The sequence below is a fragment of the Nelumbo lutea genome, chromosome 5 (genome assembly GCF_056320005.1).
Source record: "Nelumbo lutea isolate HS-2025 chromosome 5, American lotus-T2T, whole genome shotgun sequence".
NCBI classification, from domain to species: Eukaryota; Viridiplantae; Streptophyta; class Magnoliopsida; order Proteales; family Nelumbonaceae; genus Nelumbo; species Nelumbo lutea.
The window spans coordinates 76,604,814-76,618,320 of record NC_142688.1 but is presented as its reverse complement, the minus strand read 5'-3'; the positions used below and the strand labels follow the sequence as shown (position 1 = coordinate 76,618,320).

The 13,507-nt window shown below is 39.6% G+C and overlaps 1 protein-coding gene across 1 annotated transcript; it reads right to left on the bottom strand.

Moving 5' to 3' along the window:
* Window positions 1–601: 601 nt before the first annotated feature.
* LOC148852975 (ethylene-responsive transcription factor ERF022-like) lies at window positions 602–1,727 on the bottom strand. The gene has a single exon (XM_088944952.1). It carries the CDS (start codon window positions 1,613–1,615, stop codon window positions 1,019–1,021), a length of 597 nt encoding a protein of 198 aa, XP_088801078.1. The 5' UTR covers window positions 1,616–1,727; the 3' UTR covers window positions 602–1,018.
* Between the last annotated feature and the right edge of the window lie 11,780 nt (window positions 1,728–13,507).

Below are 13,507 nucleotides of genomic sequence, written 5' to 3'. Positions count from 1 at the left end.
CCTATTCGTATGTATCCCTAGGTCAAAAGTGAGGAGACAAAGTGTTAAAATTTGAAAGTTTAAAGAGGATCTTTCGCTGCAAAATTAAAGTTGGTGGTAACTGTCACTACCCTAGCTGGCTAGAAAAACAGGGTGGTAATCTACAAAAAAACTTTTGGTGGTTGAAAATACTACTTTTCAAAGCCAAAACTCTAAAAATTAAGCAAATACATATGATTATTATGCTGATTTTTATATTTATGGGTTTTTACTATTCAGTCCACGTGCAGACATCTTATCTCCACTGTACAGTTAGGGTCAATTGGGGTAGTGTCAGTTCTGAATTGATGTCAATTCAAGGGAAAGTATGGGTGTTATAGATAGAGTTGTTTTAAATTTTGAATTATTGTAGATCTGTTAAAATCAAAATTCTGAGGTGAAGTGCAGTCTAAAATTCCTTTTATTTAAATCTTTTCCACTGGGACTCATCCGCTCATGGGACCTAATCTTTTAAAAATTTGCCACGTGGCAAATTATGTGGACCCATATTGCACTAGAGTCTAGAGGTTCCATTTCCCTGAATCCAGCCATTGTCCTCTCCATGTCACACCACTCCACCAAATGAAAAAAGAGAGAAAACAGCAACAAATTCCATAATTTCAAAATTTTCCCTAGAATCCACTCCCCCATGGCACCATTTCATGTTGTTGCTATAAAAGTTACATCTTCAATCCACAAAGAAAATATAAACAACCATATCCATATCCCAAACCAATTACAAATAAATAAATAAGGATACTTACCAAAATGTCCCTACAATTCTATTACCAGACCAGAGTCTAGAGGGAGAACAATTCACACCCAAATCCAAGTTCTATTAACAAGTTTTACACATCCAGAGTCTGATCACTGAGAACCGGCTGAACTGCCCATCCGGAGGATATAGACGGTGTTATGGTTATGAACAAGGCACAAGCCACAATTGAAGGTCAGAAAAGGCATTCAAGTTTCAGATCGAGGGCATTTTGTTAATTTCACTTCATAACTCGAAAGAAGACAACAGGAACCCGTTCTCATCGATGACTTCGCCGGAGAGAAAGTCGCCGGCGATGGAATCCAACCTCAACGGGCTATGAAGAGGCGCCTCTCTTACGTCATCAAACACGCTCGCCAGCTCTTGGTCCAAATCCCACCAAACCTCGGAGGCCGAACCGGAACACGAGCTCGGTTCGACCTCCGCCCGGCCCGGCTCCAATAGCTCCCGGTTGGCCACCGAGTTGAGAGCGGCCTTCGCAGCGGCCGTCTGTATATCCTTGCGCGACGACGAAAGGGGGCGAGGCAGAGAGCCGGCTGACTCGGGGAAGTTGAGTGTCGCCGATTGCCCTTTCAGGAAGAACGCGGCCGAGTCGTAGGCGCGTGCGGCCATCTCCGGCGATAGGAAGGAGCCCAGCCAGATTCTGGTCTTCTTCTTGGGTAAGCGTATCTCGGAAACGTAACGTCCCCAGCTTCGTCGACGAACTCCCCGGTATGGCAGCGCGGATTGCCGGGGCCGGTTCTTCGTGTAGCCAGCGGACGGCGATTCCTCATCATTGGTGGCTGTTTCGAACCGATCCAGTCGGTCTTCTTGTGCAGACATTACAATTGCAGAGTGCGAGGAAGAGAAGGAGAGAGAGGGAGAGAGAGAGAGAGTGAGAGAGGAGATATGGATGGGTTGAGGAGGAAGAAAGGGACCGATAAGGGGAAGAAGCGCGCGCTGCTTGACTTCTTGTAGAGGATTTTCGAAGCGTCGAAGAGATAGCTGGCAAATGGGACCCGCTGAGTTTGGTTTGAAAGGACGGAAAAGAGTACATCCTTACGATCTCGTACCTGAATTACCATTATAACCTTTGAAATGGTTAAAATCCCCCTCCTTTATTTTTGTCTTGCTCTATTTAATTTATTGATGGAAAACATATGATATGGGCACACCCAGTTTTGATAAATCACGCGAACTGCTGACAAAATATGAGTCAAAAGTGAGAATTTAATACTTTAGTTGATGATATTTAGGATCATAAATGGGGGTTATAAAATAATACAAGTCCATGAAAATGTAAAACTCATTCATACTATACACATATGTGATGGCAGTTGATATTTTGCCCGTACTGTACGTGATTTTCAAAATCGAATCGGATCGGATGATCGGACCGGAAAAATCAGAAATCGATCAGGTGATCGATTTTGTTTTATTCCTTATTTTACCAAAAAAGAGCCTTTGATTTGGTCAGCAAATCGTTAATTTGGATGGTCAAATCATTTGATCCATTTAATAGTTTTGATCTTTTTTTTTTTAATTTTTAATTTTTTATTGTCAAAATAAGAAGTCCATTCAATTTGAACAGTCAGACCGTTCAACCCAGGAATCAGACCTCTGATAGGTTAGTTGCCTAATTCAATTTTAAAAGCCTCGATACCGTATATAAGGCTTTGCTCAGTTTGGAAAGAATGCAAATGCAAACATATGTTCACTTCAAATACAAAGCATACTTGTGAACCGACCATGAGCATAATAATTTGTATTTACACTCTTCCCCAAATGAAACCTTTACCATTTTACCTCTTGTTGTGTCTAGTTTGGGCCTTTAACTCATACTTAGCTCCAATTTGGTTCATGGGAATAGGGGTCAGGAATCAGAATTGGAATGAGCTAGTCCGATTCCGATTATTTGGTTGGGTGGAATCGAAATTATTATTTGAGGGAATGACATTTTTCTATTTGAGGGAATGGTCATTCCTTGCCCCTCCCTTGTAAAGAGATTGAATATTCAATCACTATGTTCAGTGCAAATACAAGGTTTAAAAGGAACTCGATTTGGGAAGACTGCAGATACAAATATGTTCAATGCAAAACTGTATATATGTGTTTTTAAGCCTAATATTTGTACTATGCATTTTTGTATTTGCATTCTTTCCAAACTGAGCCTTAAAATCAATATCATGAAATTGTTTATGTGCTATATATGGTTTTAAAAAAAATAAGATTGTTATAATATATCATGTGTAGAAGATGATATTTTATATTATATTTATATATAAATATTATAGTATAACCCCTATAACATGTATTATATAATATTTCATATTATGTATTGTATAAAATAAATTTTATACACATATTATATAATATACATAATGTGCATATAATATTTATGTTTTTTTTTCAAAAAAAAAAAAAATTTGCACCTAAGAATGGCTGGTGCAGGGCGGGACAAATTCGGGGATCTCCATTTCCCGTGGGGACGGTATGAGGCCAGGAAAAGTACAATATATGTATTTGAGGTCAGAAATAGGGTATGTAGAATCCTGGTCCTGCCCAACCAGGTTGCAATTCATAACCACTAGCAAATGCCCCTTAGTAAGGGGCAACGGTTTGTGCTTAATTAATTTGCGATCCACGGATTTTCCTTTGATTTCATCATCATCATCATCATCTATGTCTTGTCCCAATTATATGGGGTTGACTACATGAATCTTATTTTTCTATCTTATTTGTTTGATTAATATTGTATTGTACGTTGCCCATTTCCCATTACACTCGGTAAGGTATGGCACATTACTTCCAACTAGGGGTGTCAATTGGACTGGGTTTGATTCAATCCGGTCCAGTCCAATGTGAGTCCATTATAAATGGACCAGGTAGGAGTATAAACGAGTCGAATTCGAATCAGATCAAGCAATATTCGAATTCGAATATGATTAGAAAATTCAACATTTTAATTCAAATTTGATTAAATATTCGAATATTCGATTCAATTTGAATTCGACTAATTAATTATTTTAGGTGATTTAATAAATATATAAAATAAATATTTTATTTATATAAAGTATATAAATATATAAATTATTTATATAATTTAATTATTATATATATAAATTATATAAGACATTTAAATATTTTATATATTATATATAAAAATTAAATAATTGTTCGAATTCGGATATTTATCGAATCGAATCAGGTCATATCTTAATTTGAATCCGATTAACTATTCGATATGAATAAGATATCCGAATTCGACCGATTTGATATTCAGATTATCCAAATTTGATTCGATTATGTCGAATGTTGAATTTGAAATTGGATTTTCGAATACCGCTTACACCCCTAGGTTCAATCCAATCCAATAAATGTTTTGAACCGGTCCAGTTCAATGTCTAGACCGTCCAAGCTGTTCAAATTCATTTTGATTTATATTGGTTTCAACCCAAACCCAGTCCGTTGACACATATATTCTTATCTTATATCAATAGAACAGATATTAACTTAATCCAATCCAATCCAATATAAATTTGTTACAGACAAAGTAGGTCTAATCTAATTTAATAAATATTTTGGACCAAATTGATCCAATCCAATATGTCTTATTGGTCCGTCCTATCCGTAAATTGATTTTGTACTGGATAGGGTCCAATCCAAAACCAATCCATTGACACCCTTATTTCCAATAAATGCACTAACATGAGAAAGAGAAGACGATTTGGGATCCATAACTAAAAGAATTCACAAAAGTTTAATGCTGACTAGCAAGCTGACACAGCTCTCCTTTATTTGTGATTGATGGTGTAAGGCAAGCTCATAGTGGTTTCTTTGGACTTGTGAAATAACTCTGATATCTATCATAGTGTATATTATTACATTCGGCATCGCTTTCTAAGTAAACAAGTTTTATCAAATTCATGTATGACCTTTGAATGTTGGAGCATGGTCATGAAATGGATATTATGTTACCTCAAACAGGGGTGTCAATGACCTGTTTTGCGTTAAAACCCTGTCCAAATCAAATTCAATTTGGATGGATTGGATGAATCAATAAGACATATTGAATTGGACCAGTCCAGGCTTAATGGTCCAAAGTATTTATTGAATTGGACTGGACCTGGTCCGTCCATAATAGATTTATATTGGATTGGATCGGATTGAATCAATATCTAGTCCATTGATATAATATAAGAATACAAGTGTAAATGAACCAGGTTTTGTTTGAAATTAATCTAAATTAAAACCAATTTGACCGAGTGAACTGTCCAAACGTTAAATTGCACTATCCAAAATATTCATTGGATTGGATTGGATTTGATCCATTTATCATATTGGATCGAATTGGATTGGACCAAATCTGGTCCAATTGACACCCCTACTAAAACAAGTACCTAATTATGAATCATACCATTAATTAATTTTTCCACTAAGCTCCACCCCTGTGACACTAACTAGCTAGGATACCCAAATTAATGATTTTTTATATGAAGCAAGTAGGGGTGGATTTAAGCCAAGCCGAGCCGAATAGCTAGCTATTCAAGCTTGGCTCCCCAAGGTAGTACGAGGCTCAAGCTTGAGGTCAGCTCGAATCAAAAGCTCGTAAGCTCGAGCCTGGCTTGGCTCGAGTTCAACTTGAGAAAAATGTTTTATAAAAATAAAAAATTATATATAAAAATATATTTTTTATTTTATATTTGAAAAATTAAAAATTATAACAATTAATTATTATCATATATAAAAATAAAAATATTATATCTATAATATTTTTATTATATATGTATGTATGTATGTATGTATATATGTAGCTATTCGAGCTTGACTCGCAAGCCTCACGAGTCGAACTTTATTAGGCTCGAGCTCGTTTCGATTAATAAACGAGCTTGTAAATTGAGCTCAAGCTCGGCTTATGCCACCCCTAGAAGCAAGCTTTTATATATGACTTTTGGCAATACTCTCATCACTTGATCCCCCTTTAAGTAGCTTACCATCACATACCTAGCACAAAATTTAGATTACCAAATTGTCTAGTGCCACCTCTAGGTTCCTTCGGTTTCAATATCTATTCAAAGAACTTGGATCATATATCATTGGTTGGGCCCCATGTGTGTACTATCATATTGTGTGTGAACAAAGTGTCCTAATAAAAAGCATTAATCATCTACTTCAATCTCTATTAAGGATCAAGTTGTAGATATCAATGTACTTAAAAAAGAGTTGTAGACATCAATGTTTTCAATCTGCTGTTGATTCAGGCGATTGAACTGATCGAACTGTCATGGCATTCAAATTTCATTTTGGTTGAATCTCAAACCTGAAAATGACAAGAAACCATTCAGTTGGATAAAAAATTGTTGACCTAATTGATAGGTCATGATTACAAAATCTATATGTCCAAAATACCCACATAATTAGTTAATTTTAATCAAAATGTATATTTTCCTAATTTTCTCTTCATATTAATCTACCGGAACCCTTCTAATCTCTTTTCTAAAATTGATTTGTTTTCAAATTTACTCATCATATCAATTATTCAAAGGTAAAACTGCAACTTTAAATTCTCTTTTTTTTATTGTTCATATAGTTTGTATTGTTCTTTTTATAGAAATCGTTAGCCTCAAAAGTAATTGTTCGGGGGAGGTGATTGCAATTGCCAAACTTCAGAGAAGGTTTTAGTGACAGCAAAAAACTTTGAGGGAGGTTCCAGCAATTAATTTACCCTAAAGAAAAATAGGGGCCTGCTTGGTTCGCGAGAATAGGGTTTTGGAGTCAGAATCGGAATAGACCATTCCAATTCCAACCGTATGGTTGGAAAAAATCAGAATCAGAATCCATTTCCATTCCTGGTGGAATGGCATTCTCCCATTTGAGGGAATGACCACTCCCTCCTCCTCCCTTGAGAATGAAATCCCATTCCAGATGATTTTGACATATTTTGATTCCAATTCCAATTCTGATTGTGAACCAAATGGACTCTAAGTATGACAAAGAAATATTATTTTTGTTTATGATAGAAATAAAGTACAAATTTAAGAACAACACAGAAGTGGAGTAGTTTTCCTATTCGGTGACAAGTCAACAATTCAACATTTTGGGTCAAATGTGTCAACGCTAGATATCATAATTCAAAAGTATAAAAAAATTTATAGAAAACATTTGGGTTCATCTCTAATATCATATATTCATCATGTTAAACAAAAATAAGTGTAACAAATAAGATTAATTTTTATAGGAATAGAAATATAAAAAAATTATACAAGATTTTGGAAACATATTATTTTCTATTGTTATTTTCGTAAAAAATTGCCATGTACAAAGCACGCACATGCTTAATAGTACATATAAAATGTACATCAGACTTCATAAGTTTGTATTCAGGGCTTGGATTGAGGTATTTGTTTTTGGTAACTTTCCATGATTTATGTGTTTAAGGAGCCAAAGTCGCCTTGGCCCACTACTTTTTCCAAAGAATGCCATTTTTTGCTCTCAAATCTTAGTTTCTAGTATAAAAGTATTAAACCTAAAATTAAAAATATATATTTCATATACAAAATAAAATTATGTATTTTGAATATATGTATATATTATGTATACCAAATCTAATATATAAAAGCAAAAAGGGTTGTATGTGAATGCCTTCTCCTTTGAGGAAATGGTCTCATATGGATTGAAGGGTATTTTGGTCATTTGACCCTTAGATATTTATACTCCATTTCATCTCTCTCTCCCCTTTCAAACCCTATGTTCCGTCTGGTGTCGCTCCCATAGCACTTTACCATATCTATCGATTGGCCATTGCCACTATTGTTTCTATTTAGTCTTTGGCTTTTTGTTCCTCTCTCTCTCTCTCTCTCTCTCTCTCTTCTCTCTCTCTTCTCTTTCGGTTGCTGCCATAGCCACAACCCATTGTCTCTCTCAACTCCTCAGTTCTCAAACCCTATTTCTCTATCTCTTTCTGAAACCCTATGTTTCTTTGTGGCTTCCGACTTGGGGAGCGGTGATGGAGGTGGTGGTGTGGGTTGTTTTGAGGTGGTGGAAGCACACCAAAAACGTGGACGTATGGGTTTTTCATGTTAGTCTAGGCCATTCTCTTGGGACTCTTTTCTTTTATTTGACTTTTTTTTTTTTTTGTTTGCTTGATTCATGACAGGGGGCTTCACCAATGACTGTTGAAGATTGTAGTGTCCAATTTGTTCAGGTTAGTTTGGTTATTCTCTTGGGAAGCATTTGGTTTTGACAAATTCCCTCACCCACCCCTACAATGGAGGAGACCCACCTTCTACTAATATATAATTGGGAAAATTCCAGAATAGTACGCTATACTGTAGGGGCCATCTCAAATTAATACTCAAACTTTACAATGTGCCACTACAATACATGAACTCCCAATTGATAGTGATGCTTATGTTCATCATATTTGATTGTTTATGTAAGGGAGCATACCTGCACCATGTTACTTGTTTCAGTTGGCGGTTCCTACGGATGAGTGCAATGAAGCCAATCCAAAAATGAATAGAAAACAATGTTGCATAGCTTCATAGGTTGATATAGGTGATCTTAACTCTCATTTGAAGTCACTAAAGTCTTCCTAGAAACTAGTTGTGGAGCGGATAAAGACAATACGTGTGTTAGGTACAACATCTATCATTGGGTTCATCTATCTTTATATATAGGAATTATGAAGTAGAATTGAGATGTATGTCCTTGGATTTGGATATGGTTGGTTGTGGATACATGATACTTAAGTTGATGTTTTGTTTCAAGTGATTATGAACTTGATGTACCTGGATGTGCACTTATGTTTACTCATGAATATGAATTTTCTCTTAAAATTCTTGTTTATTGTTTTCCCAAAATGCTGATTTATTGTGAATTGGCTCAGAGAGATTCCACTCAGAATCTATTTATTTTTTTTTTCAAAATTGTAAATCTGAATTGGATTGGAGGGGTTCCACTCACTATGGAAAATTGGTATTTGTCTTGTTTCAAAAAATGTAAATCTAAGAAAAAAATGACTTATTTCTTCGAAGTTGTAAATCTTAAATCAATTGATGACAAAATTGTAAAGCTGAAAGAATGTTTTCTCCAACCTCAGTGTCATTTGTTTTTTATTTCCTTCAAAACTGTTAATTTAAAATTAATCGATAATATTGAAATCATTAAGTTATTTCAAAATCCAAATCACTTAATGATTTTAACATCAATTTTTTTTTGACTCGTTTGAAGATTGTAAATTTGAAAGTTATTTGAACATCAAGTTATTTGACTTACACACATCCTTACTTCTCCAAAGGATCTATCAAATGTTATCTCTAATTTTTATGGGTGATTGGAAGCCAATGATTTTGAAGTGAGGGAGATAGTTTCCCATTCTTAAAAATGAAACTTGGTGGAGGGTGATTTGGCCCGACTTCATAATGAGGAAACATGTGGACGTGACTCGACACAAGTGATAACTCAGCGTAACGAGCTCGCTATAACCCAGTCTGACAGCTTGCCATGAATGACAACTCGCTACGAGATAATACTCCGTTGCCCTGAGCTAAGACTCTCCCAAGTAGGGAGCATCCCGAACTGAAGACACTTCGGGTTAAGCTCATCATTTCCCTAGCTAGAATAAGCTCGCTCCTGTCCAAACCTAAGTAGAACACTTTGGAGACCTGCCTCGGATAGAAGCACCTCGGCATATCACCAACAGCTCGGTGTAAGGTAGCTCGCTGCAGAGCAGCTCTGCGTATCGCAGGGGGTTTCCTGCTTGACAACCATACCTACCAAACCCAGAGACTGCGCCCACGTCTCTCGCTTGGTGGCGTCGTGCCTGCCAACTTTGGAGGCTATTTTTTTGTCTGGCAGGACTCGTACTCTGCAGCGATCACCTTTGCCCACCAGCTCAGCTCTGACAAAATAACTGCCAGCCACTCCAAGCTGTTATCTGACAGCAGATCGCCGTAGTAGAGATTCAGAAGTGGTTGTACCTGACATGTCAGGATACTAGTATATAAGGACCCCGACCCCAGAGGCGAAGGTATTGCATGATCATCACTCTAGCTCTTTAATTTCTCTGCAACTCTCTCTCTCTCTCTCTCTCTCTCTCCTAGCTTTCAATTTGGTTACTAACTTAACCATCGGAGTGTTCCGCTGGGTGAGCCCCCAGGTTCCTTCATCTTCTTCCTCATAGGTACCTCTCGTCCGTCGCCAGATAGGAGCGCAACTACTTCCAACTAGGAGTGACCAGATCATGCACCATCAATTGGCGCCGTCTATGGGAAACGCTTTGAAAAGCCTCTTTTTGTCAAGTATTTTTAGTCAAGTTTTCATGGCTTCCTCCAGCAACGCCGGACGCAGCGCGGATATGGATACTTCCAGGGAGCAACCTCAGATCCCGATGGTGTGCATCAGTTAGTTCACCCTACCACTCTCTGTGGATGGGGTCTTGACTCTGAACGTGCCTCAGATCACGGTGCAAGTGAGTGCTCCACTCCCCTCCATGGTAGCTACAACCTTCGCCGAACCGTCTGTTCACCCTGTAGCCGGACAGAACCAACTCAAAGACCTGATGCACTGCATGCGAGTCATACAAGCTCAAATGCAGCAAGTCTAGCAGCCCCAACTATATCAACAACAAGCATTGCGCCATGTTTATCAACAACATTACCAGCAATAGTTCCCACTACTGCCTCAGAACCAGCAGTCGGTTCCACCTCGGCGTCCAGCCACATAGCAAGCTAAGCTTCACCGTCGGAGCGAACACCCCTCTCACCGGGGAGAGACCTCCCAAACCCAGAATCCTCCTAGGAGCCAAGTCTTGTCCCGCGGCAAGAGGGAGAAACCAGTTACTCCCACCTCGCCATGCATGGTCAGGTCGGGAGATTCTCAACCTAACAGACCCGCATCACCTTAGCTTTCAGAGTTTGAGATCCCGCTCGTAGAAAACTGGTTCGAGGTCCTGGTCGCGGACTCTAGACAAGGTCCCTCAATCCACAGCCATCGCCAGCAGTCTGGACCACTCCCCACCGGAACTATGCCTGACAACACGGAGGTCATCTGCACCAATGCAGAGCCAACAAATTAGCAACGGAGACACTGCAGAGCTCGCCAAGCTATAGCCCAGAATTTGACCGAACTCCTCAAAGGAAAGGAAGAAGTGAGCTTGAGGGTAGTGAAAGCCACTCTGCTCCTCTCTGTGCCATCTCCCCTGACTCCCGAACTCCTGGCCGTCCCGATGCCAAAAGATTTCAAGGTACCTCCCCTAGACAAGTATGATGGATCATTCGATCTGAATGATCATGTAGATTCTTTTTAGTCCCAGATGCACTTAGCCGGGGCAGGTGAGTCCTGCATGTGTGTAGCTTTCTCTACTACATTTAAGGGGGTAGCTTGCACATGGTATAGAAACCTTGCGCCTAGGACAATCAAGAGTTGGGTGCTGTTCGTGTAGATTTACACCTCACACTTTTTCACCAGCAAGAGGTTTCCGAGGTCCCAAGAAAGCCTTCTCGGCATAGTCCAGAGGGAGGGGGAATCTATCTGCAGTTACATCAAGAGATTCAATGATGCATATCGACAGATACTTGATCTAGACCCCACAGTGAGGCTTACAACAGCCAAAAGAGACATAATGCACAAAGAGTTCAAGTGGCACATGGTTGCCAACAAGCCCAAGGGCATAACCGAATTCCTCAAGCTCGCGGACTAGTTCATCAGAATAGAGGAGGAGATGAACCAGAAGAACGAGAACCTACTAGAGAAGAGGAAAAGAGAAGGTGAGACCTCAACTAACGGGGACAATAAGAGGAAGAAAGAACCAGCTCGGAGAGGAAAGCCAGACTAGTCTCTCGAGCTCCTCTAGCTAAAAGGACGAACTACACACCCTTGAACGCGAAGCGAGCAGAAATCCTCATGGTGATCAAGGATGCGTTTTATGTGAAGTGGTCACCTCGGATGAGAGGAGACCCGAATACTAGAAATAAAAATCTGTATTTCCATTTTCATAGAGATCACAATCACAACACCAAAAATTGTAAAAACCTTCGTGATGAGATAGAAGAACTCATCCATCGCGGGTATTTGAGAAATTTTGTACAAAGTGATAATAAAATAAGACAGCAGGGGGAGCAAGGTAGAGACACTCCTGAGTCCAGCAACAGGAAAAATGAGCAGCCACAGAGGCAGCCACCCGAAGAGAGGCTAGTTCGGGGAACAATCCAAATGATTACCGGCAGATCGATCATCGCGGGCTACACCTCAGCCGCTGTAAGGACCTTGGTTCACGAGATCGAAAGAGAAGAGCGGAATCCCCGGAAGCGGCCAAGGATAGAGGAACCGATTTTCTTCACCGAAGATGACGCGTGCGGAGTCCAATACCCCCATGATGACACGTTCATTGTAAAGATGAGAATCAATAATTTTGAGGTAAAGCGCGTCCTCATCGACTCCGATAGTTCAGCGGATATACTCTTCATGGCTGCATTTGACAAACTTCAGCTTTTGGAAAGCGATCTCAAGCCCGCGAACACTCCCTTGGTGGGCTTCAACAGAGAGGAAGTCAGACCTATTATGGTATTGTGAGATTCGACTACACTTTTCTAGTGGTCGCGACTCCCTCCCCGTACAATGCCATAATAGGTCAGCTGATCACCCACGCTTTACGTGCAGTGGTGTCCACATATTACTTGGCTATGAAGTTCCCAACGAACTTTAGAGTAGGGGTAGCGTAGGGCGACCAGCTCAAGTCTCGCAAATGCTACGATGCCGCCCTGAATGGGAAAGCCAAGGTGGCCGACGACCTCGAGTTGGAGCGACCCGCAGAGCAGCATGAAGAGCGAGCTACGCCCATAGAAGAGACGGTCGTTGTACCTACTTCGACAGATGATCCAGCTTGGACTATCCAGATTGGCACTTCAATTGAGGAGCCTCTACGATCTCAGTTGGTAAAATTTTTACTTAAAAATTTAGATGTTTTTGCATGGTCCACGGCAGAGATGCCCGGCATAGACCCTGGAGTCATTACTCACAAACTGAACACTGATCCTGTAGTTAGGCCCGTTAGACAGAAGAAATGCAACATAGCCCCAGAGCGTTGGAGAGTAGTTGACGAGGAGGTTGGGAAGCTCCTCGTAGGCGATTTCATCAAGGAGGTCCATTATCCGAGCTGGGTAGCCAACCCCGTTCTAGTAAAAAGGGCAATGGTAAGTGGCGCATGTGTGTCGATTATACCGACCTGAATCGATCTTGCTCGAAGGACTGCTTCCCACTTCTCAAGATAGACTGTTTGGTGGATGCGACCTCAGGGCATGACTTGCTGAGCTTCTTGGATGCTTACTCGGGCTACAATCAGATCAGAATGGACCCTGGCGATGAGGAAAAAATGGCCTTCATAACCGAACTAGGCCTGTACTGCTACAAGGTCATGCCCTTTGGGCTGAAAAATGACGGGGCTACTTTTCAAAGACTTGTAAACCGATTGTTCGAGCTATTGATCGACAAAAAAGTAGAGTGCTATGTAGACGACATGGTCGTCAAAACCCATTTTTTGAATGATTTAATAAAAGATCTGAATTATGTTTTTGAAATTTTGCGCAAGTTTTACATGAAATTAAACCCAAACAAGTGTGTTTTCGGTGTCACCTCGGATAAATTCTTAGGTTACATCATCAACCGATGTGGCATTGAGGCCAACCCTAATAAAATTAAGGTCATCTTAGATATGAGACCACCCCAGAAATTGAA